The following is a 21,657-nucleotide window of genomic DNA, read 5'->3' as shown; positions in this document are numbered from 1 at the left end:
CGCAGGGAGACAAAAAAAGTGAATACCTACTATCATACCAGAACAAAACTGAAGCAAAGCACTTTAGTAATTTATTTTTTAAAAATGCACCCAAGGTGTGGGGTAAAAAACCGACCCCAAGACTCTACTTTTCCAGGAATTTCTGCCATCTGGGAAGTTCAGAAACCCTGCAATGTCCACAGTAAACCAGGGTCCCAGTATCTCCATTTCTGACCTCTTCAAACAAAAACAGTCTCTGCTCAATACACTCTAATCCATGACTTGCTTAATCCTGCTTATTGCCTGGAGTTTCTAAAGGATTATGTGCCTGGTTTTTAAATTTAGTAAGGAAATTCTGGCCTATTTCCAAAACTTTTCTCCCTGCTTCACAATTCCCCTTACTTATCCATCCATCTGAGTATGGGACGTCCCGAACAAAGAAAGGAGGGCAGAGAGGCCCACCTGGCATGCGCTGGGCCCGGGCAGCGCAGGGCAGTCAAGGGTGAGGGTGGCCACTGAGATGATGGGATCGGGGGCGGCTTCTACCGAAGACCTGGGAATTCACGGGATCAGATGGTCCCTGACTTCAGTCCCTATTTTCAGTGGCTTCACAGCACAGAGCAGTGCAGATAGGTGTATGCTCTTCCCCCCAGGTCCTCTGCAGAAGGCAAAAGTTCCCAGAGTCACCAAACCTCGCTGGGGAAAGGGCTTCTGGCCTATTCATGAAGACCCCCAGACCACACGTCTGGATCAGTTTTCCGGACTAAATTGGTGGGTGCTCAACAAACCCATCACTGCAACACAGGGCGCTGGGAATGCGGCTTTCTTCTTAACCTGGAAGGGGGTCCGTAACTCCATTCGCCCTGATACCAAAACTGCTTCCCTGCTTTGCTCATTCAACCAGGTCTCCAATCTCACCTGCTGTCTGGTGAGTCGCGGGGCTCACCGCTGGGGGTTCTGGCCAGGAAAGAGGTACTCTGTCCTGATGCTGAGGGGCCTGACAGCTCACACAAACCAAACACTGCACTGCCCACAAGAGTTCCAGGCCACAGGTTTGCCTATTACATGTTTTAAAGTGTGAATATCTTAAGAAATATTATGGGTTTGCTGAAGTGTTTCTTTCTGCTTTTGAAAGTGATGTTACAGTCACGTCTTTAGAAAGACGGCAGCTTCTGTGAAATTAAATTTGCATGAAAACTATTTATCTTCATATAAAAATCCAGCTAAATGATTTTTTCCCTGAGAATTATAAAAAAGAAACAATAAACAACAAAGGGTGTTAAAAATAAAAAGGCACTGACGAAATACTCAAAACCGCAGAAAGATAACCACCTAGCAATGACTGACTCGTTACTTATTGGTCCTTAGGCAGATTCTAAATTGGTTAGTTTTCAAATAAACTCATTAAATAAGTTAATGACTCATTTCTTAGCAAATGCTAATGGGTTTACCCATAATGGGGAATATATGAGATTTCACTTATAGAACAAGCGTCCGTCTTAGAGACACAGAGAGCAGTGACTGAACGCACTCACTGACTCATCCATCACTGCGTCACTGCGTCACCGCCCAGGCTGAACCTGTTACACAGAGCAAAGACTTCAATCCTGCTAGATAATGTAGGCCTTTAGATTTCACTCATCCCAGTAACTTTGTTTCCTTTTCTTTAACAAAGTGAATACATGACCGAAAATATTTGCCAAATCTTCTCCCCGGTCAGTAAACACTGTCCACATAGTCATGAACAGCCATATTTCTCTGATTTATAACACGTTTCTTCATTTAGGAATTCAGCATTCTCTATTTCTGGCTTTCAGGGTATCTTTTAGTCTATGGATGAAGAAAGTTACTAAAATGTTCCAAAGTAAAAGGACTAATATCGTTTCTAAAATACTACGTTGTTCTAAAAAGCATAGGCTGTATCCTGGGAGACAGTTATTCATCAGGATACAAAGAACCAACTGAGATGTGTCATTGTTTGTATCACATTCTCCTATTCTTTCTTGATGATATCTACAAACAACTCTACCACTAATTAAATCAGTGACCTTGACTAAGACTCCCAACCTCACACAGCCTCTGTTTTCACAACTTAAATAAGTAAGTTACATTCTACCAACAGTTCTCAACTCTTCGTTCTCAGAACACCCTTGCATATTATTTTCTTATTGTCACCACCTAAGTTGCAAGAGTTTTAATGTATTTGATGGTGGTGGTGGGGAGGTATCTTACCAAGTATCATATACTGTTTGCTTTACTAAGATGTAATCAAAGACAGCGAGAGGAATCTAAGTTTTCCACTTTGTCGACACATCTAGAGGTCCAGGAAGCATGACTGGAGTCCCCAGAACAGATCCATCACCAACTTAACAGTCAACTCTAAAATTCACTAGCAACATGACAGCCTTGAAAATAGCATCAAATACTAAACTCTCCAAACTGGTGGATGTAAAAACTGATTAAAATAAATAGGGGCTTTCCTACCAGTCTTCCTCCTCATTTGTCCCCATTTTTCTTTGAATTGATACCAAGTTGAAGAAAAAGGGGTGGGGGGTAAGTAACTATCACTCCAGCAAAATATTAACTTGAAGGCAAGGATCTAGAATAAAATCCTAATGTAATTATTGCATGTGAGCTTCCCGAGCAGACAATATGACATTAGAGAACTGGGCTAGGGATGCTAAGAGGTTGTGAGGTTGAACCGCACACTCCTCCTTTTAGCTCAGTGATCTTGGGCAAGTCATCTGGCCTCTCCACACTGAAGGTTCTTGGTTCCAAAGAATGGGGTTCATGGTGGTTCTGCCTACGCCACAGGATTTTTTGGATTATGGTACAATATCGTATACAGAAAATGTCTTACCACTAAAAAGGGAATAAAAACACCTTTTGAATTTTACACAACTCTTTTAACCCCAAGAGGATAACAGCAGTTATCTGTCCATATTGATCAGAATAATGGTCCATTATCATTGCATTCAACTTCAGTAACATTCTTTCAAAATCTTCAGTTGCCAGTTGTCTGCCAAGTTGTGGGATTATCTGTTATACTTTGGAGGCCAAAGATTGACTTAAGTCCACAGAATGCACAGAGAAAGCACTAAATCATAGTCTTAAATATTAAAGATTAAGCATTAATACTATGCAAAAGAATGAGTCTTTTTTTTTTTTTTTTGGAGACAGAATTTCACTCTTTGTTGCTCAGGCTGGAGTACAGTGGCACGATCTCGGCTCATTGCAACCTCTGCCTCCCAGGTTCAAGCAATTCTCCTGTCTCAGCCTCCCGAGTAGCTGGAACTACAGGTGCACGCCACCATGCCTGGCTAATTTTTATATTTTTAGTAGAGAAGGGGTTTCACCATGTTAGCCAGGCTGGTCTTGAACTCCTGACCTCAGGCGATCCGCCTGCCTCGGCCTCCCAAAGTGCTGGGATTACAGGCATGAACCACCACGCCCATCCAAGAATGAGTCATTCTTAACATAAACATAAGTATTTTAAGGTAAGAAAATCACACAGTATTTGTAAAGTAACAAAATCACATAGTATAATGAACTATATCATAGTATCTGTTTTTATGCATTGAAAACAATTGAAATTTCATACCACACCGTAATAACGGACTCAAGTATTTGTACTAACTGTAGAGGGATAAAGTAACAGTAGACTAAGCTTAGGTTATAAAGTTTCAACACGAACAAAGAACACATCATTAATACTTGAATTTCAGTTATGGAGAAAAATATCACACTGAGCCTCTTGGAGCATCACTGAATGAGATATTATGGAACCACACATACATACATATATACATACACACATACACATACACACACACACACACACACACACACACCAGCCCCCAATATTTATTTCTGGAAAACCCGATACTCTTTAAAATGAATATTAAAAGATCCAGCATCAGGCCAGGTGCGGTGCCTCACACCTGTAATCCCAGCACTTTGGGAGGCCAAGGTGGGCGGATCATGATGTCAGGAGATTGAAATCATTCTGGCTGACACAGTGAAACCCTGTCTTTACCAAAAATACCAAAAATTAGCAGGGCGTGGTGGCACGCGCCTGTAGTCCCAGCTACTCAGGAGGCAGAGGCAGGAGAATAGCTTGAACCTGGAGGTGGAGGTTGTAGTAAGCTGAGACTAAGTGACACAGCGAGACTCTGTCTCAAAAAACAAACAAACAAACAAAAAACCCCAGCATTTACAGGGTGCAATGCATGTGATCACTTATCTTTAAAAAACATATTGTGGGTCAAAATATTGGATCAAATATTACAAATTTCAATAAAAACACAGTAAGCAAGGAATATTTTATAAACCTTGTGTATACAGATATCATATAAGACGTAAGAAAACTGGACAAAGTTTCCAAGGTTTCACCTCTACCCACTCAAGTTTTACTGTGTCTTTGGACACATAAAAGTGACTCTATACAAACTTAGTATTTTTCTAGTCTAATAGAAAATTAATCAGAACCACCAAATTGACTATTTTATCATTTGTAAACATGTAACCTATAAGTTTTAATCCAATCTATTTCAGAATTCTTATGTAATGAATTCACTTAAGTAATAAAGCTATAACACACAGAAGCATCTTGCATTATTTGCACCTACAGAGCAAAATGCTGGTATACAACATATACTCCAACTCTCTCTATACTAATCTTCACCTATGCATTTTATTTTAGCACCCACGGAATGTTAGTCTCTGTAGCTATCTTGAAAGAAACGAAAATAAATAGCAATCATCAACCTCATCATCTCCTTCATGCCAAATGATTTTACTACTTTTCTTCAGAAAAGTCTAGCACTGAACTCTGTCTACAATAATCTACCTTAAGTGAGTCAGAATAACCACTGCAATCTGGAAGAACCCACTCAAACTAAATATAGAAACAGTGTCCCTATCTAAACTTGGACAGCATTATTTTCACAAAAACCATGATCTGACAGTTAGTATGTTTATAACCAATACTTTTGGACATTCAGAAAATTTTGTTTTCAATTGTTCATTAAAATGCCAACATTAAAATGTTTTGTTCATCTTGTATAGAAATATAAATTCTGCTGTCATCCATACTAGAGAAATTAAACAGAGAATCCACCTGCATTACAGCTATCCAAATGCAGGACAGGGTGGCACAGCACTTTGCTTCACCCAGTGTTTTCCTCACTCTATTTGGCATTGCAGATAAAAGAATAAAGTTACATTTTCCCTTAAGTTTATAAGGTGAAATGGGAACACTTAATTCTGTGCTACTCCCCTAGAAAAAACCCAAAACAAACAAACAAACAAACAAAAACCCTTTCTACTTGCCAAATCTGATACCAAAATTAACTAGCTCTTGGAACTATGCTTCTGAAGAAAATGCATTAGTGGGAATTTTAACAGAAAACCCATTATATTCATGCTGTTACTAAAACTTTTGCAAGTTCTTCTCTTCAGAAAAAAGAGCCTCATTTTAAATACTGATACTTCTAAAGAAAATAAAATATCAATTCTCTACTAAGATTCCTTTTGGGGGGTAGAAACACAAAAGAATCACACATTTTCCTACTATGTTTGATAAGCACAGTGCTACCATCAAAACTGCAGGAATGACCATCCTAATTAAATCAACCCCAAAGAATGAAACCCCAGACTAAACAAGGAGTAGTCAAACAACCGCAGTGTTCTGTTTTTCTTTCAACGCATTCAGCATTAAGAGGTGATATTTAAAATGCATATTTGAATTATACATTTTCATCTTGTCAACATCTCTTAATACATAAACAAGTCATAAAAGGTAATCAGAAGTTCAGTCTTAAAATAGTTTCAGAATTACCATATTGTTTTCCCTAATTGTTACTTTACTATGTAATTCAGAACACCACTTTGTTACAATCTGTTCATAAATATCTATGAACAGATTTTAAGTTAAATAAAGGGGGAAAACAATGGCTCTTGGGAGCCTGGAGTGGAACTAGCAATGAAGCAGTAAAGGTAAGCAATTTTCAAGGTGCTGGCTCCATTTTCAGACTACACTGTTACTGTTTGTTTCAATGTAAGAGTACCCATTTACAAAAGTGTCTCTCCTGTATACGTGCATGGTTTCAAAGTAATAAGTATCAACAACTGGATTTATTAGCATCTTCCTTTAGAAGAGCTTCAAACACTCTTGATGTTTATGATCTCATTTGCCTTCCAGCAGCCTTGTGACACAGAAAGGGGAGGATTATAATTACCCCCATTTTACAGACAGGGAAAGTGAGAAGGAAGGATTAAGTGGCTTGCCCATAGACACACAATGACTCATTAAGATCAGCAACCAGAAACCTGGTTTCCTGATTCCTGGTTTAGTGTTCCACATACTATGCTTCCTTCTATGAAGTACTATTTTTGTAAAGGTTTCTCTTTCAATAAAGGAAACAGAACAAGTCACGTGACTTTCATTCACGAAAGCCCGTGTGTGTTTTCATTAGCACCTTAGTTGTCTGCTCCTGCGAAGAGGGCAGCAGGAGTGCATGCTATTATCTTCTCATGGCCAGAGCCAGCCAACTAAAGCAAACCAGCGCCCGCCACAGCAAACAGAAAGCTTGTGTGGTTTGTCAGTCATCTCTCTGGATTTCTGAATTTAGGAAAATTCTCTTCTTTACAACTTCAAAAGGCAAAACTTTTCAACATAAAAGTTGTCCCTTTGGAAACATGTCTCTTATCATTCTTTCACCATAGGATAAGAATTGATAGTCCTTGTATCCAACAAAATTTAAATACGGATACTTTCAGTGGTAATTCTGATCTAATCTGTTTTATACATACATATATATATATGTGTGTGTGTGTGTGTGTGCGCGCGCGCGCGCCAATTTTAGAATAAAATCCCTAAAATCACTAAAGAGGAACACTATAACAGCATATTTTATGGCATTCATCAATCTACTATCCTAACACAAAAATACATAAAGTTAATTGTAAAAATCAGTTTTAAAGCGCAGGAAATTCAGTAGCGTATTTCCAATTCCCAAACAACAAAACCTAACAAATTGGTTAGTTTCCACATGCACACACACCAAAAACACGTGATAAGTAACTTTAACTCGCCCTAAAATAAGATGCATAATTTAGAGTTTGCTCTGGACTAATAAAAACAGAGGTACCTGAGATACACTTTTTAATTGGCTCTTGCATTGAAACCCCATCCCCATTCACAATTCTATTGTAAACAACTGCCAGACATGGCTGGAACCTTACCCCTCTGCTATCACTTATGCAAATACCAAACATTACCCACGTAACCCCAAATTATTCTGCATCAGCATCACTAACAAGGACTTCCCATGCAGAACAGGAGCAGCTCAGGGTGGAAACACAGGCCACTTCTAAGAGCTAGGCAGGGCAGGGGGCCGCCTAGTAAGTGCTTTCTCTACTTCATCTTCAAAGAAATGCTTTGCGAGTCTGCCTTCTACAAATCATTGCCTCAAAGGACACTTATCTACTGTGAACTCTGTATTTATGAGCATCACAAACAAATTTCTAGTGCATGTGTGAGTTAAATAAAAGTGGATATTCATCCCAAGATCCTAAATGTTTCCTTTCTGTCTCAACAGACCACAACTTTGGTGCTACGTGGCCTAAGGTGACACTAGTCTTTCCTATTCTGCCGTTCTCTGTGTTTAACTTACTTTACTAGAAACCCAGTGGGGCAGATATTTCCTTTTTTAAAATGTGGTTTGGCATATGGTGGACTGACTGCAGTTGTCTATTTCGATTTAAAAGAGTCCTTTTACTTCCTAGAAGAGGGTTCATCTTGACACCCACACAGACTTCGGAAAAACAGCAGCCCTAATGATCTCTCATCTTTGTCCAGCAGCCACAGAACACAGGCTTCTGTTTGGACTTCAAAATCGAGAATCCTATGGCTGAAAGGAATTTCATGTTGGTGGGAAATCTTAAATGAAAGCTCAATCCAGTCTCTAAATAAACTTCTCTCTTAGAGTTCAACATTTTCAGTAGCCTGAAAAGGGCACTGTCTCCTATTTGGACCCCAATTCTGAACGTATCAGCTTCATCAGAAAGGCCTTGAGTCCCTCCAGGCCTGTAGGCACAAATTCCAGCTTATGGCCCCTGCTATGGCAGAGCCCACTGCTGGGGCCTCACCTCCACCCACTCCAGGTTTGTCCCACCGGCTCCACTGAAAGCAGGAAAAGGTGTTATGCTCTTAGGCTGTTTTCTGATTAGAATCAGATTCTGGCAAGATGTAGTTTACTTTCATGTTCACACCAGCATATACCCATTTGTGTAGACCATAAATATGTGTGTGTTTCCCCACTCAATTATACTGCTGCTGTGTTTATAATGGTCTGTGTCTTAAAGGCAGCTAATCCTTCAACTTTCTGACACACTAGCAATAGTGTATAAGTAACTCCAACCAAAGTGACCTTCAGCTGAGAATCACTGTTCATGGGATACATTCTGGCGACTCCCAATGATTTAATTGGATGCTGAAGCACCACAATCCTGATAATTCTCTGTGACTCTTTTCATCTTCTAGTCTATGGTTTTAATAAAGGAAATAGCTTTTCTTTATTACACTGGAATAACAGGGTATTCACCCCACAGCTATAATTTTAAATCCCATGGACCAACAGTCCTAAGTATACTATAAAACAGATACTAGATTTGGATAGCACTAAACTGGTCTATTTAAGAACAAAAGGCTGCGAATCCCCAGCCCACCTTGATCCTCATCTTATGACCCTTGAAGACTGTTTACACCTTAGGCTCACATCTAGTCCAGCATCCAAATTTTACTATATGTTTCACTGTTCCCATAAAGCCTCAATCCTGCTAGGAACCCCACAAAGAAAACGGCTACGAAATTAAATAAATTCTCCCGAATTGAATACTCACCTTTCCCTTTCATCTCCCCCACCCAAACACCATTCAAAGTTTAGACAGTCAGAATGCACCACCAGCTGCAAAGTCAGCCCAGCTCTGTCTTCTCATGGATATTTGATGAGCACACGAAGAACAATACCAGCACTCTCCTATCCAATTGTTCTTGAAAAGACCTGTGTTTTTTTGTCTTTCCCTGTTTTCTCCAAAGCACTGATTGTAAATCCTGGCTGCACATTCAAATCATCTGGACAGCTCTGAAAAACGCCCGTCCCTGCCTCCTAGCCATCTCCTGTTTCACTTCAATGTGTCTTGGCGTGAGGCCCAATAGGTAATTTTTGAATCCTCCCCAGGTGAGTCTCACCTGGGGCAGGGTCCTCAGAGGGTGGTCCCCCGGCCAGCAGCGTCGTCATTATGTGGAGACTCACTAGAAAGGCACAGCCCGGGCCGCGCCCCAAAGCTACAGCATCGGAAACTGCGGGGTTAACACAGGCCAGAGATCCATGTTTCAGCAAAGCCCGCCAGGTAACTCCCACATATGCTCAAGTTGAACACCACGGCATTAGGCTGTGTGCAGCCTTACCGTTTCACCCTTCAGAGAAAAACAATGCCTCCGATGGAAAAGCTCCTACGGTTTATGTGTAACATGGAAATAGTTAACTGTCGCTATTAACAGCCGTCAAAATGGATGCTCATTTCTTAAATGACTTTCAGGTCTGAACCTTGAAGCTCACCAAGAATCAGGCGGAGCCCCGCTCCGGGAACACATTGAAAGGTGAAAGCTGCAGCTGCGGGCAGCGGTCCGGACCCGCAGGTCCTCCCAGGCCCCCAGAGGAAGACAGTCGGGGGCCCCACGGCCTCTAGTGTGGCCGGTCTGGGAGAACTTCCACTGTGTTAAGAGACAGGGGACTGTGGGACGCACAGAATGGGGGAATGGGTGGGGCCTCAAAAAATCAGTCTCCCTCCCACGCGGAAAACGTCATTCAACTCAAAGACGAGTGTTCTGGCAAGTTCTCTGACGGAAGAGAACAAGGCAGCCCACAGAAAAACAAAACAAGGAGCCAGAGCCAGGCTGTTGGCTTCTGGGTCAAGGTCCCGAAGAAGTGAGAGCAGCGAAACCCAAGAGGCTCCCTCACCGCCCCACCCCTGCTTCCCGCCAGACGCCCAGGCAAAGGGCCTCACCTTTCACGACGGTGGCCTCCTTCAAGTGGTGGGACAAGAAGTCAATGCTAGCGTAGGTGTTGGCAGGGGGCAGGGCACCGGGACCCGGCCCCCCGCACCCGCCGCCGGTGCTGCCGACGCCCACAGCGCTGATGAGACCCCCGAGGCTTCGGGTCCGACCCCAGGAGTTCTTCTCTCCCGGCTGAGGAAGCGGCGACTGCGGCTGCGGCTGCGGCTGGGGCGGCGGCCCGGGCTCCTCCCTCACGTCGATGGCGATGTAGTTGAGACCGTTTTGGAAGCCGGCAGAGCTCTCTCTGCGCATCGGCGATCCACCGCTCCCAGGACAACCGACCAAGCCCCCGGGCTGACCCGGGGTCCAAGGCCGGCCCTGCGGTGCCAAAGGGGGCGCTGGGAGCGCCGGCTGCAACTGTCTGGGGGAGGTGGGCGGCTCGTCGCCCCCTCCAGGGACGCCGCCCACGCCGCCCTCGCTGCTTTTCCTGAGAGACACATTTTCCACGGAGGCCGAGTTGTGGCGCTTGGGGTTGTGGGCGAAAGACGGGGACACGGGGGTGACCGTCGTGGTGGAGGAGAAGGTCTCGGAGCTGTGGCGGCGGCGGCCCCCCTGTGGGTCTGCGCGGATGACCTTGGCGCCGCGGTGGGGGTCCGGGGGCTGGCTGGCCTGCAGGAAGGCCTCGACCCCCGACACCTGCTCCATGAGGCTCAGCCTCTTCACGCCCGACGTCGGGCTGGCCACGCGGACAGCTTCTGGCTTCGCGGGGGCCGCGATGGGTTGCGGCGGGGTGGCGGCCACACCGAAAGCCATCTCGGTGTAGTCACCATTGTCCCCGGTGTCCGAGGACGAGGCGGCGCCTGGGCCCTGGACGGTGGCGGCGGCTGAAGCAGGGGGCAAGCGGTACAGCTCCCCGGGCGGCGGTGGCGGCGGCGGCGGCTGCAGGGACGACGACGGGGATGCGGACGGACGCGGGGGCAGCGGCGGATACGGGGAGGAGGCCTCGGGGGACAGGAGGGCGTCCAAGGAGCCCACGGGGTGGCCGCTCCGGGCGCCCGGCTTGGGAGACTTGGGGGAGCTGAAGTCGAGGTTCATGTAGTCAGAGAGCGGGGAGCGCTGCCGGCTGTCGCTGCTGGTGCCCGGGGTGCCTGAGCCCAGCGACGAGGCCGGGCTGCTGGCAGACAAGAGCGAGGAGGACGAGGCCGCCGACGCCAGCAGGGGAGGCGCGGGCGGCGACAGGCGGGCCCCGGGCTCGCCGAAGTCGATGTTGATGTACTCGCCCGGGCTCTTGGGCTCTGGCGGCAGTGGGTACTCGTGCATGCTGGGCAGGCTGGGCAGCCCCTCCAGGGACAGGCGCGTGGGCCGCACAGCCCGGCCGCGCTGGCCCAGGAAGCCCTCGGGGCGGCCGCCGCTGGGTCGCAGGGGCGAAGGCACTACGGGGTGAGGGGGCTGCGTGGGGCCAGCCCCGAAGGCGCTGGCCGCCTGGCTGGGTCCTGGCGTGGCCTGAGGCTCCAGCCGCTCCTCCTCCAGGATGCGCCCCACGGGGGAGCTCATGAGCACGTACTGGTCGCTGTCCCCGCCGCAGGTGTAGGGGGCCTTGTAGGAGCGGGGCAAGGAGCTGTAGCAGCAGCCAGGAACGCCCCTGAGCGGCTCCCCGCCGGCGTGCAGGGCTGCGGAGAAGAAGTCGGGCGGGGTGCCCGTGGTGACCGCGTCGCTGGGGGACACATTGAGGTAGTCCCCGTTGAGCAGCAGCTTGCCGTCCGCGTGCTCCATGGACAGCTTGGAGCCGCACCACATGCGCATGTACCCGCTGTCCTCGGGAGAGCTCTCGGCGGGCGAGCTGGCCTTGTAGCCGCCCCCGCTCGCCGGGAATGTCCTGCCCGCCACAGACGTGGGCGCTGGCCCCGCAGGCCCCGCAGGGGGCACGGCGGCGGCGGCAGCAGCGGCGGCGGCCCTGGGCTGCAAGATCTGCTTGGGGGCGGACACGCTGGCAGGGCTCATGGGCATGTAGTCATCGCTCCTGCAGCTGCCGCTCCCACTGCCCGCGAGGGCCGCACCGGGCGTCATGGGCATGTAGCCGTCGTCTGCACCCAGGTTGCTGCTGGAGCTCCTGTGGGAGCCGATCTCGATATCTCCGTAGTCCTCTGGGTAGGGGTGGTAGGCCACCTTGGGAGACGACGCGGGGCAGGACGGGCAGAGGCGGCCTGCGCTGCCCGAGAAGGTGGCCCGCATCAGGGTGTACTCATCCAGCGAGGCGGAGGAGGGCTGGGGCACCGGCCGCTGCCGGGCCGGCGTGGTCAGGGAGTAGGTCCTCTTGCGCAGCCCTCGGTCCAGGTCCTGGGCCGCGTCTCCCGACACCCTGCGATAGGGGCGGCCACAGTGGCTCAGGGGCCTGTCCATGGTCATGTACCCGTAGAACTCACCGCCGCCGCTGCCGTCTCGCGGCGGGGGCGTTTCCGCGATGGACTCGGGCGTGTTGCTCCGGTGACTGCAGAAGGCGCGCAGGTCGCCGGGGCTGGAGCCGTACTCGTCCAGGGACATGAAGCCGGGGTCGCTGGGGGAGCCCGAGGCGGAGGCGCTGCCGCTGGAGGGCCGCTGGCCAGGGCCGTGGTGCAGTGGGTGCGGCAGGGGCGGGTGCGGGCCCGGCGGCGGCGGGTAGGAGCCCGAGCCGTGGCCGCTGCTGGACGACAGGGAGCCGGGGCTGGTGGCGGCGGGCGGCGAGTGCGCCACGGGCATGGACATGGAGCGGCTGTGCTGCAGCGCGCCCCCTGCCGGCAGCAGCGCCACCTTGCTCCCGCGGCCGCCGCAGCCGCCGCTCAGGGTGTGCGAGCGGCTCAGGGGCGCGCGCACCGGCCCGGGGCTCAGGGGGCTCCCAGCCACCGACACCGGCCTGGCGCCCGCGGCCGCTGCCCCCGCCGCCGCGCCGCCGTCGCCCTCGCTGGCGGTGCGCACCCGGCACGAGCTGCACTTGGCCGCCGGCGGGGTGGCGGCCAGGCTGTCGGTGCGCGAACGGCGCACCAAGCCCGTCTGGCTGGGGGGTAGGTTGACCAGGTGGTGGTGGCGGCGCGCGCCGGGGACACTGATAGGGTGCGTGGCCGACGACCCCGACGACTGGCTCTTGCTGCGCGGCCGGAACTCGAAGAGCTCTTTGAGCGCCTTCATGGCCTCCAGGATGGTCTCGTGTATGTTCTGCGCCACCACCGAGTCGTCCGCCTGCATCCACAGCTCGCCGGGACCCGTGACGGCCGAGCGGCCCACCTCGATGAAGAAGAAGCTGTCCGAGTGGCCGCAGCGGCGGATGTTCATGAGCTGCAGCGTCACCGACGGCTGCTCGCAGTTGAGCTTCACGAAGCCGATGGTGCGCGCCGACAGGCACAGACGGTACACGCCTGTCAGGTTCTTGCTCTGGCCCAGACCCTTGGGCTTCAGGTTCACCTGCCACACCTCGCGGTAGGCGGCCGTGGCGGGCGCCACCAGCCCGTAGCTGTCCTCGGCCCCGGCGGCGCCGGCAGAGCCGCCCAGGGCGCCGGGCAGGGAGGCGCTGCAGGACGCGGCGGGCGCGGCGGCGGGGGGCGCGTCTCCGGCGGCCGCGCGGCCCTCGCTGACCAGGTCGGTGAGCGCGCGGTACCAGCCCTCCTGCTCCTGCTCGTTCTCGGCGGCCACGGCGAAGTACTCGTCCTTGGTGTAGAGGGCGATCAGATACTTGTGCTTGGCGTCGGCGCGCTTGTTGATGTTCAGGCAGCAGTCGAGCGCGATCACCCGCTTCGGCGCGCCTGCCTTGCTCCGCCACTTTTTCTCGCTCTCGTAGTACTCGAGCCGCGGCGGCTGCGGCGCCGACCCCCCGCCCGCCGTCGCCTCGTCGCCGCCCGTGCCGGGCCCGCGCAGCACGAAGAAGCGCTTGTGGCCGTGCTTCTGCTTGCGCAGGTAGCCGCACTTGCGCACGCTGTGGTTGTTGTTGTTGTTGTTGTTGTTGAGGTTGGGGCCGTCTCCGCTCGCCGGCCCGGGCGGCCCGTGCCGCGGCGGGCTCGCCATCCCGGGCGCTTCAGGCCGCGCCGCCCGGGCCCGGCGCCCAGGGGCTGGGGCGAGGGGCGGAGGGGGCGCGGGCGGGGGCGGCTCCCTCCCACCCTTGCGCCCGGCCGCCCGCCCGAGCACGCGTCCCTCGGGCCCAGGCGGTGGGGAAGGTCCGGGGAGGCCCGCGGGGGCCAGCACCGCTCGGCTGCGCCGCGCCCTCCGCGCTCCGGGGCTCCCAAGGATGCCCGGCGCGGGCGGTGGCCGCCCCCCGCCCTGGCTGCCTGCGGCCGCTGCCTCCTCAGGCTCTCGGGCGGCGCCGGGGGACGCGCTGACTGGGCCGGGAGTCGGGGTCCCCGAGCCGCGGGGCCGAGCCTAAGGCGCGCGCGGCCGCACCGGGGCTGCTGCCGCCGCGTCGCGCTCCGGGGAGCCGGGGTGCGCCCGGGCGCTCGGGGTCCGCGCCGCCGCCGGGGCTGCTGCCGCTGCTGGTGCTGCTGCTGCTGCCAAAGGCGACCCGGGCTCGTCGCGGTCCCCGCCGCACAGTGAGTAACACATCGCGCACCGAGTGACTGAACTAAGAAGAGCAAAACAACATGTGACTCGGCGTTACGCAGGCACACACGGCGCGGCCGCCCCGCCCCGCCGCCTCGCATTGGCGCCGCGCCCCCGGACGGACGGCGGGCTCGGCCAATCGGCGCGGCGCTCGCGGGGGCGGGCCGCGCGCCCCCGCCCCGCCCCCCTTTCTCCCCGGGCCGCGTTTCCCGCCGTCCCCTCCCCCTCCCGCGGAGGCCCCGGCCGGGCGGGGCCGGGCCGGGCCGGGCCGGGCCGGGCGGGGTGGGGGCGGCCCCGGCCTGATTAATCAGCGGCTCGTTGTGGATGCCGGCGGGGGAGATGCCACCCAGGGCGGGAAAAGGGGCGCGGAGGAGGGGCGGGGCGGGCCACGGCGCGCAGGGCCCTTCCCTCCCGCCTCGGACTCAATTAATTGGGCTTGAGCTTCCGCCGGGGAGGGGGCGCCGGGCGGGGCCGCGGCGGGGCGGGGCGGGGGATCTGGATCGGCGGCGGGGGCTGCGGCCTCGCAGGGGAAGCCTGGGCGGCGAGCTGGGCCCTGCTCTCGGGGCGCGGGGTCCCCATTCTGGGCGAGGGCGGCCGCTCCCGCGCTCGGGGTGGGCGCGCCCCCTCCCCGTTCCCAGTCCCCGTCTCGGTCCCCCGCAGCCGCTGAGCGCAGGGAGGTTCCAGGGCCCGCAGCCGCGGGTTCGCGAGCCCCGCGCTCCAGATCGAGAGCGGCGCGCGCCCTTCCCTGGAGGACAGCGGGGCTGCGAGGGGCGCAGAGGGGGCGCCCGTGTCCCACCCGCTCGCGGGCGCCTTACGGGGCGTCCTCTGCGCCATTCACTTGTCAGCTTCTCGGGAAGTTGAAATCGCATTTGGGAGGTAATAGGAGAAAGAGATTGGGGACGGCAGGCGGAGAAAGTGCGGTTTCCATAGCGCCAGGGAGAGGGCGGGCCCGCGAACCAGCGGCCCCGGAGCCGGGAGACCGCGCGGGCGTCTCTCCAGCCCCCGCGGGAGCGCCCCCTTCCTTCCGCAGGGGCGTCCTCTCCCTGCACCGCTGCAGGAGCCCCCCCTTCCTTCCTCGGAAGCGTCCTCTCACCACACCGCTTCAAGAGCCACCCTTTCTTCTACAGGGGCGTCCTCTCCCCCTCCGAGGCAGGAGCGCCCCTTCTCCCCCCGTGGAGCGGCCCGCGCCCAGCGGACGGGCAGGTGGGCGGGCGTTCACTACCTGTGTGCGCGTTGCGGGCGGTGACGGCCAAGTTGGAGATGCCGTTGGAGCACTGCTTCGAATTCTGGTATCTGCGGGGCTTTTGTGACTTTCAAAGCCTATAGCAAATAAGCATCCCCACAATTGCGTCTCCTCAATGACCAAGTCAGGGTGAGGTGAGGGCTTCCTGAGTTCAGATCCCAGCGGGCTGCCGATCCTGCACAACGAAGAAAGCTCAACAAAACCGGCCTTGGCTGTTTATTTATTTTTTTTAAATTATGTCTTCATGAAATAATTTACAGCAGTAATTTGTCTTACGATATTGGTTGTTTTTAAGTCCCGGATGTTTACTTTTGGATGTCCTGTATAATTCATAGAAGTGTTTTAAATGTAATAAAGTCTTAATCTAAGAGAAAATAAGATTGTAATTTTTGAAAGGCTGATACATATTTTAATATATTTTTGTAACAAGTGACTTGAAGATTGTGTTGGCTAATTTTATGTGCCAAGAGAGCCCTGACTAGTACAAAGATTATGGCGTTTTTATTTTTAGCATGTATACTTTAGGATTATTGATTAGTAGCCTGAATTTGGGAAGAATAATCAGTGTGGCAAATATCACACAATGTGCCTCAAAGAGATGTGTTTAAAGTTGATCTTCCATTTTTAAATCATGCCTTTAAAAAATAATACCTCAAGAAATGCCATTTTAAGTCTGTGCACCTGTATGTGTACGTTTGTTTATATAATAGATTGTGTATGATTGTGTGTGTGTAGGTATGATTGTGTATGATTGTGTGTGTTGGGGGCCCCACCTTTATGAACATTATGCTTCGGCTTTTAGATCTTGTTACCTTTTTTTATGTTCACAAATGTTGCCTAGCAATATGTCTACTCAGGAAAGATGAAGGGATTCTTATCTTGGAACTTAAAAAAAATGTAGTATAGTTTTATTGGCTTTGTGATCACTTACATCCCACTTTTATGAGGATGTAAATGGGCCACCTCTACGTTCCTGTATGTTGCCAACCATCAGTAGACAATGCTAAAGGAACCACCACTTTTAAAGATCATGTCATGGTTTCTTCTGAGAAAGTATATTTTGCAGTATTTTTTCTTTTTCATTTTGACTTTTAATATAAAGTTACATTTTCATATCTGTGTTGAACATTTACTTGCTGTGCCCGTCATACGTTAGCAAGTACCATCTTTTCCTGTTTGCTTGTTTCTTGGGGGCATCCTAGTGGTAAAGGCCAGTGTTTTTAAGGTATCAGCAGCTCTGGATTGGCAGTTAGCACTTTCCCCATGTATTGCCTCAGTTACCAGACTGGGGACAAAAGAGAGAAGGTTAAAGAATTATCACTTATATCCGTGGTATTCTGTCATAGAGAGTATAAATTTCCTACAGCAAACTGGAAATTAATTGCAATTCTGCAGTTAGAACGTCTAAGTACAAATGTGGGTGATACAATTTCAATTCTCATTGAGAGTCAGCCCATGAAACAAACCGACAGTAAGAAACTGTATGATTAGAAGTATCCCAGTTCTCTTCCTCAACTGAGGAACTTGTTTTCGTTCCCTCTTTCTATTGCCAGATAAGCTATTTATTTATTTAAAGCTTGTTCCACACCTTGTGATTTTCCAACTGTTCTTCCATACTTTTTCAGCAAAAGTCAGCTAATAACATCTGCCAACATGCTCTGCACGCGGGACTGGCTGGGGCTGGCATGGCCTCTTGCCAGCAAACAGCCTGGTTGAAATTTTTTCTCATGGTCCAAGATCTTTCCTTGGAAGTTTTCTTTCCTTTCACGGCTAATAAAATGGGGATATCTTTCAGCAGGGATTTTTTTTCTGTTTGTTTGTTTGTTTTTTCTATTTTTAACAGAATCATATGTAATAATGATTATTTTATTAGAAGTCTTCCGAAATGATTTCAAGAAAGAGTCAATTACATTAAAGTGTAGAGATTTAAAAATACGTTACAGGTTCACCATACAAATACTAGTAGCACTACCAATAATGAACATCACTAATTCTTTTCTTTGTTTCACATAGGAGAGGCAAGTATGGGAGGAGAAAGGTGGATAGCATTTTATTGCTTGTGAAATTGTCTTTCTTTTTTTAGTTATTTGCCCTGTAGGTGTTTGACAGTAGTTTGTATTTAGGTGAACTCAATCTAAAAACTAAGCAGATTAAATTGAATGCTATATAACTAGTTAGAATAGCTTTAATTTAAAAGGTGTTTTAAGAGGGAAAGATTTTTAACTTCACAGGTTTCTGTCAAAGGATATATTTAATCTTTAAAATGAGTGGCACCGTTTCATTATATTTCATTTTATTAGATAATGTTGTTCAGTAGCTCATTTGAGAAATTCCATTCCTCTGATGAATGAACTGTGGACAGACTTTTCCTCATCTAGGATTTATAAAGAGACTTCTTGCACTTTACCAGCAAATTTATTTGCTAATGTTTCAACTGAAATTTCACAAGAGTTTTGTAACTTGCTAAGTCTGTGTATGTGCAACAGAATGACTTACAGGAGAGAATGTAACTGCTGTTTGGATCATTTGCTATGTGCAGCATTGCAAACATTTAAAGTATCAGGACGTGTTAATGGAATTGATCAGCCCCTTGGAAATTATAAAGGCTTTCTACTTGAGTGTTTATTCTTCTTGTTAAAAATATGGATCAGTCTCTTTCCTAAATGTTCATTTGATGAGGGAGGATTTTCTAAAATAAATGATTATTTAATGTGCATATAGGATAGAACAAACTACTGTAACTTTTTGAAAGTCTATCAGTTAATACTGTTTAGAAAAATATGTTGTAGGTACAAATACAGCTAATCCAATAGTCGCAACATTTTTTCATTATAAATATAATTATGTTGAAGAAATACATAAATGCCCAATTAAAAACTGACTGCAGTTAGGAGTTTAAAATTTTTATTAATATGCCTCTGGATTTTGTTGTGTTTGAATTTTGAGAATGTGTTTCTAGATTTAAGAAGCAACACAAGCTTTTTTTTCCAGAAGGCTTCCTATTATTGAAATGGAAATGACACATTAATGACTGTATAACACTAGTAGATACTTTTAAAATGCAAGAGCATCTTCTTAGACCATTACTTTTCCTTGGAATGCTTGGCACCTGTAATATAATACACCCATATTGTGCATGATGACATTTGATGTCCTGTGTGTTGCTTCGTGTTGATATCCTAGCAGCCGATTGAAACGTTTTGTTTTTTCATGCCAGAGCAGAACAAAATTGTCTGCTTCTCAATCTGCACATCATAAGCAGATGACATTAAAAATGTCTCTAAGATGACACAGCTATATTTTCTGGGAGAGGGCGGGAGGATGCTCAGTGAGGGTGGCCCGGAGTGTCCTTGTACAGAGTACAGATGTTACGAAGCGGGGAAGATCAGCCTGTGTCCATTGATTCACGTATTGATTCCAGGAGCAAGCTCACCCTGTTTTATACACTGCTCAGGAGGTAAACAAGAGGAAGGTAGCCAGCCTGCTTTTTTGCCCCATGCTCTGCTGTTTGGTAGAACTGTATTGTAGTCAGAAACCTTCCACTTTTCTGCAGTTGTTTGCATGCTGTTTCCAAGGCTAGCCCTCTGAGTCTGTTTTCTAGAGTTGTTTTGAAATTCAACCTAAAGATAACAGAGGAAATGTGACCCTCTCTTGTGAATGCTGCCACCAACTGGCAATGTTTCTTCCCAAGGCAGATTCAGGGTTCTGGTGTGAGTTGTCACAAATACAGTGGTGGTTGCTTTGAGAGAAAGGTCCTTACAACCTGACATAAATTTGCTTTGCATGAATCTTTAAGGAAAGTAATAGAAGTAAGATTAAACAAATTTTGACAGTGAGTGACTAAGAGCAATATCAGATGACAAATGAGGAAAGAGAACAGTAATAGGTGCAATAATTTATTTTTTATGGTTGAATTAAGTATCAAGCAAATATGTTCACATCTTCTAATGCAATTTATATCCCAATTTGCATAGTTACTTATACAGTTTAATAGAAGTGTGTATCACTGCCCACTTAAGAGTTAAGAAAACTAGCCAGCAAAATAAAAACAAGAATCTAAATTCAGTATTATTTTAGAATGTTTGCCTAATCAAACAAGTTATAATCAAGATTTGCTTGGCTGGCAAGCAAAGATTTTTTTAAATTGTATTTCTCCCCTACATTGACCTTTTGGTCTCAAATTCTTTTTAGGATAAGCCAAAGTCATCTTGAAAGATACTGAAAAGCAAAATTTGAAAAAGTAGGAAAGAAAACATACTCTGAAAATCACACATAACAAAAATGGCAATTAATCAGCATCAAATGTCACTATCTTTTTGATTGAGTAAAATTATTTGAACTTATGTACTCATTACTAATTTGGCAATTCTAAATTTACAAATTACACCTTCCTTCTTAACCGCTTTATTCTCAATCTTTAGGCATTGCAAATAGAAGATATTCAAGTTAGTCAAAGTGTTTTTAGAGCTGTTATTCAATGGAGTGAAGGGATCTGAAAACTTGTTTGCTACCAAACATGTCGTTGAGGTGCTTTTATGGATAAAAAAAAAAAGTTGATATATAAAATATCAATAATAGTAATAGCTTGTGAGAGTAGTTTGTCAGTATCCTCACAAAGATCATGAATTTGACTCTGACCAGTATGAGGGATAAGTAAAAAATATTTTATAATATGTAATATAAAGATATGATTATGACACAAATGAGAATTGAAGTAAGGTTTTTAAATTCTTTCTGAGTAAATCTTCACCAACCTGTCCTCTGAGCCTCCGTGTATATGCTATGTTTAAAAGCAATGATTAGCTATTTACACATGAATTTTCCATTTTTCCTTGTTTAAAACACTTTTGTCACACAAATAACATTAAACTAAAGTGACTTGAGGGAGTATGGATTAATGAGGTTCACAAGAAAATAAATAAAGCAACAACTTGTGAAATTTAGGGCAGATGCCATTTATTGCCATTTCCCGCTGACTGTTAAGTGGAGATTTCAGTTCAGATAAACACATTCTAAGAATTACTACTGAAAGTGTAAACATCAGCCTGCATTTTAATATTTGCTGGTTCTTTAGTAAAAGTTTCAAATGTCAGCCCAAAGTTGTCTTGCTAAAAGAGAAAAAAAAGGAATTATATATTGAAAACATCTTAAAATTATATTTTATACTACAAAAATTTCCTTTTAGGTAGTAAAAGTGAGAATTTAAAAACATGATTCTCACTGCCATTAAAAGCACACAGAAAATGAAATAGATGGTATTTTTGAGACTTGATACCTGTTTTATTTTGATAAACTTGTACCTAGTTTTAACATTTCTTCATACTAAAAGTACAACACAATTTCAAAATGGCACCCTTGTCTCTCACAATATAAACTTTAAAGGAAATTAATATCTAGTTCATCATTTTGCCCTGTTGTTTTAAATAGCATCATGTTTTAGTTACGGAATAATAGAAAAGTGGGCTCACCCTTTATTATGAAGGTGCATTTATGGCTTTTTCAATTCAAAATATAAAAATCGGCAAACATTGTTACTAAAAATGTGCTAAATATTTGTCAAGGCTCAAACATATACTAAGAATTACCAAAACATAGGTCTTTGCCCCATTAGCTTTCTATCTAAGTAATAAGGCACTACTTTCCTCAAATATTTCTTTCCTCAAGTATTTTTTTCTTGTGTCTTTTGTTACAATGTTGCCACACATATTGTGAAGATAAAAATTTCCATGTATTATAACCATCATCTGGCATTTTTTTAACTTTCTTAGTGCTTAATTTTAATGTCTAATGCTGCAATTTTAGCTGATTCTTACTA

The 21,657-nt window shown here is 48.0% G+C and overlaps 1 protein-coding gene across 1 annotated transcript in view; it reads right to left on the bottom strand.

Annotated features, from left to right (window-relative positions):
- Nucleotides 1-14,615, bottom strand: part of IRS2 (insulin receptor substrate 2) — a 31,104-nt gene extending 16,489 nt beyond the window's left edge. Inside the window, exon 1 of the mRNA XM_023217642.2 lies at nucleotides 10,051-14,615. Within this exon, the coding sequence (XP_023073410.1) occupies nucleotides 10,051-14,071 (4,021 nt within the window). The 5' untranslated portion in view covers nucleotides 14,072-14,615. The remainder of the gene's footprint in view (nucleotides 1-10,050) is intronic.
- Nucleotides 14,616-21,657: the final 7,042 nt, after the last annotated feature.

Source organism: Piliocolobus tephrosceles, chromosome X, assembly GCF_002776525.5.
Source record: "Piliocolobus tephrosceles isolate RC106 chromosome X, ASM277652v3, whole genome shotgun sequence".
Lineage (NCBI taxonomy): Eukaryota > Metazoa > Chordata > Mammalia > Primates > Cercopithecidae > Piliocolobus > Piliocolobus tephrosceles.
This window is presented reverse-complemented; position numbering and strand designations above follow the sequence as displayed.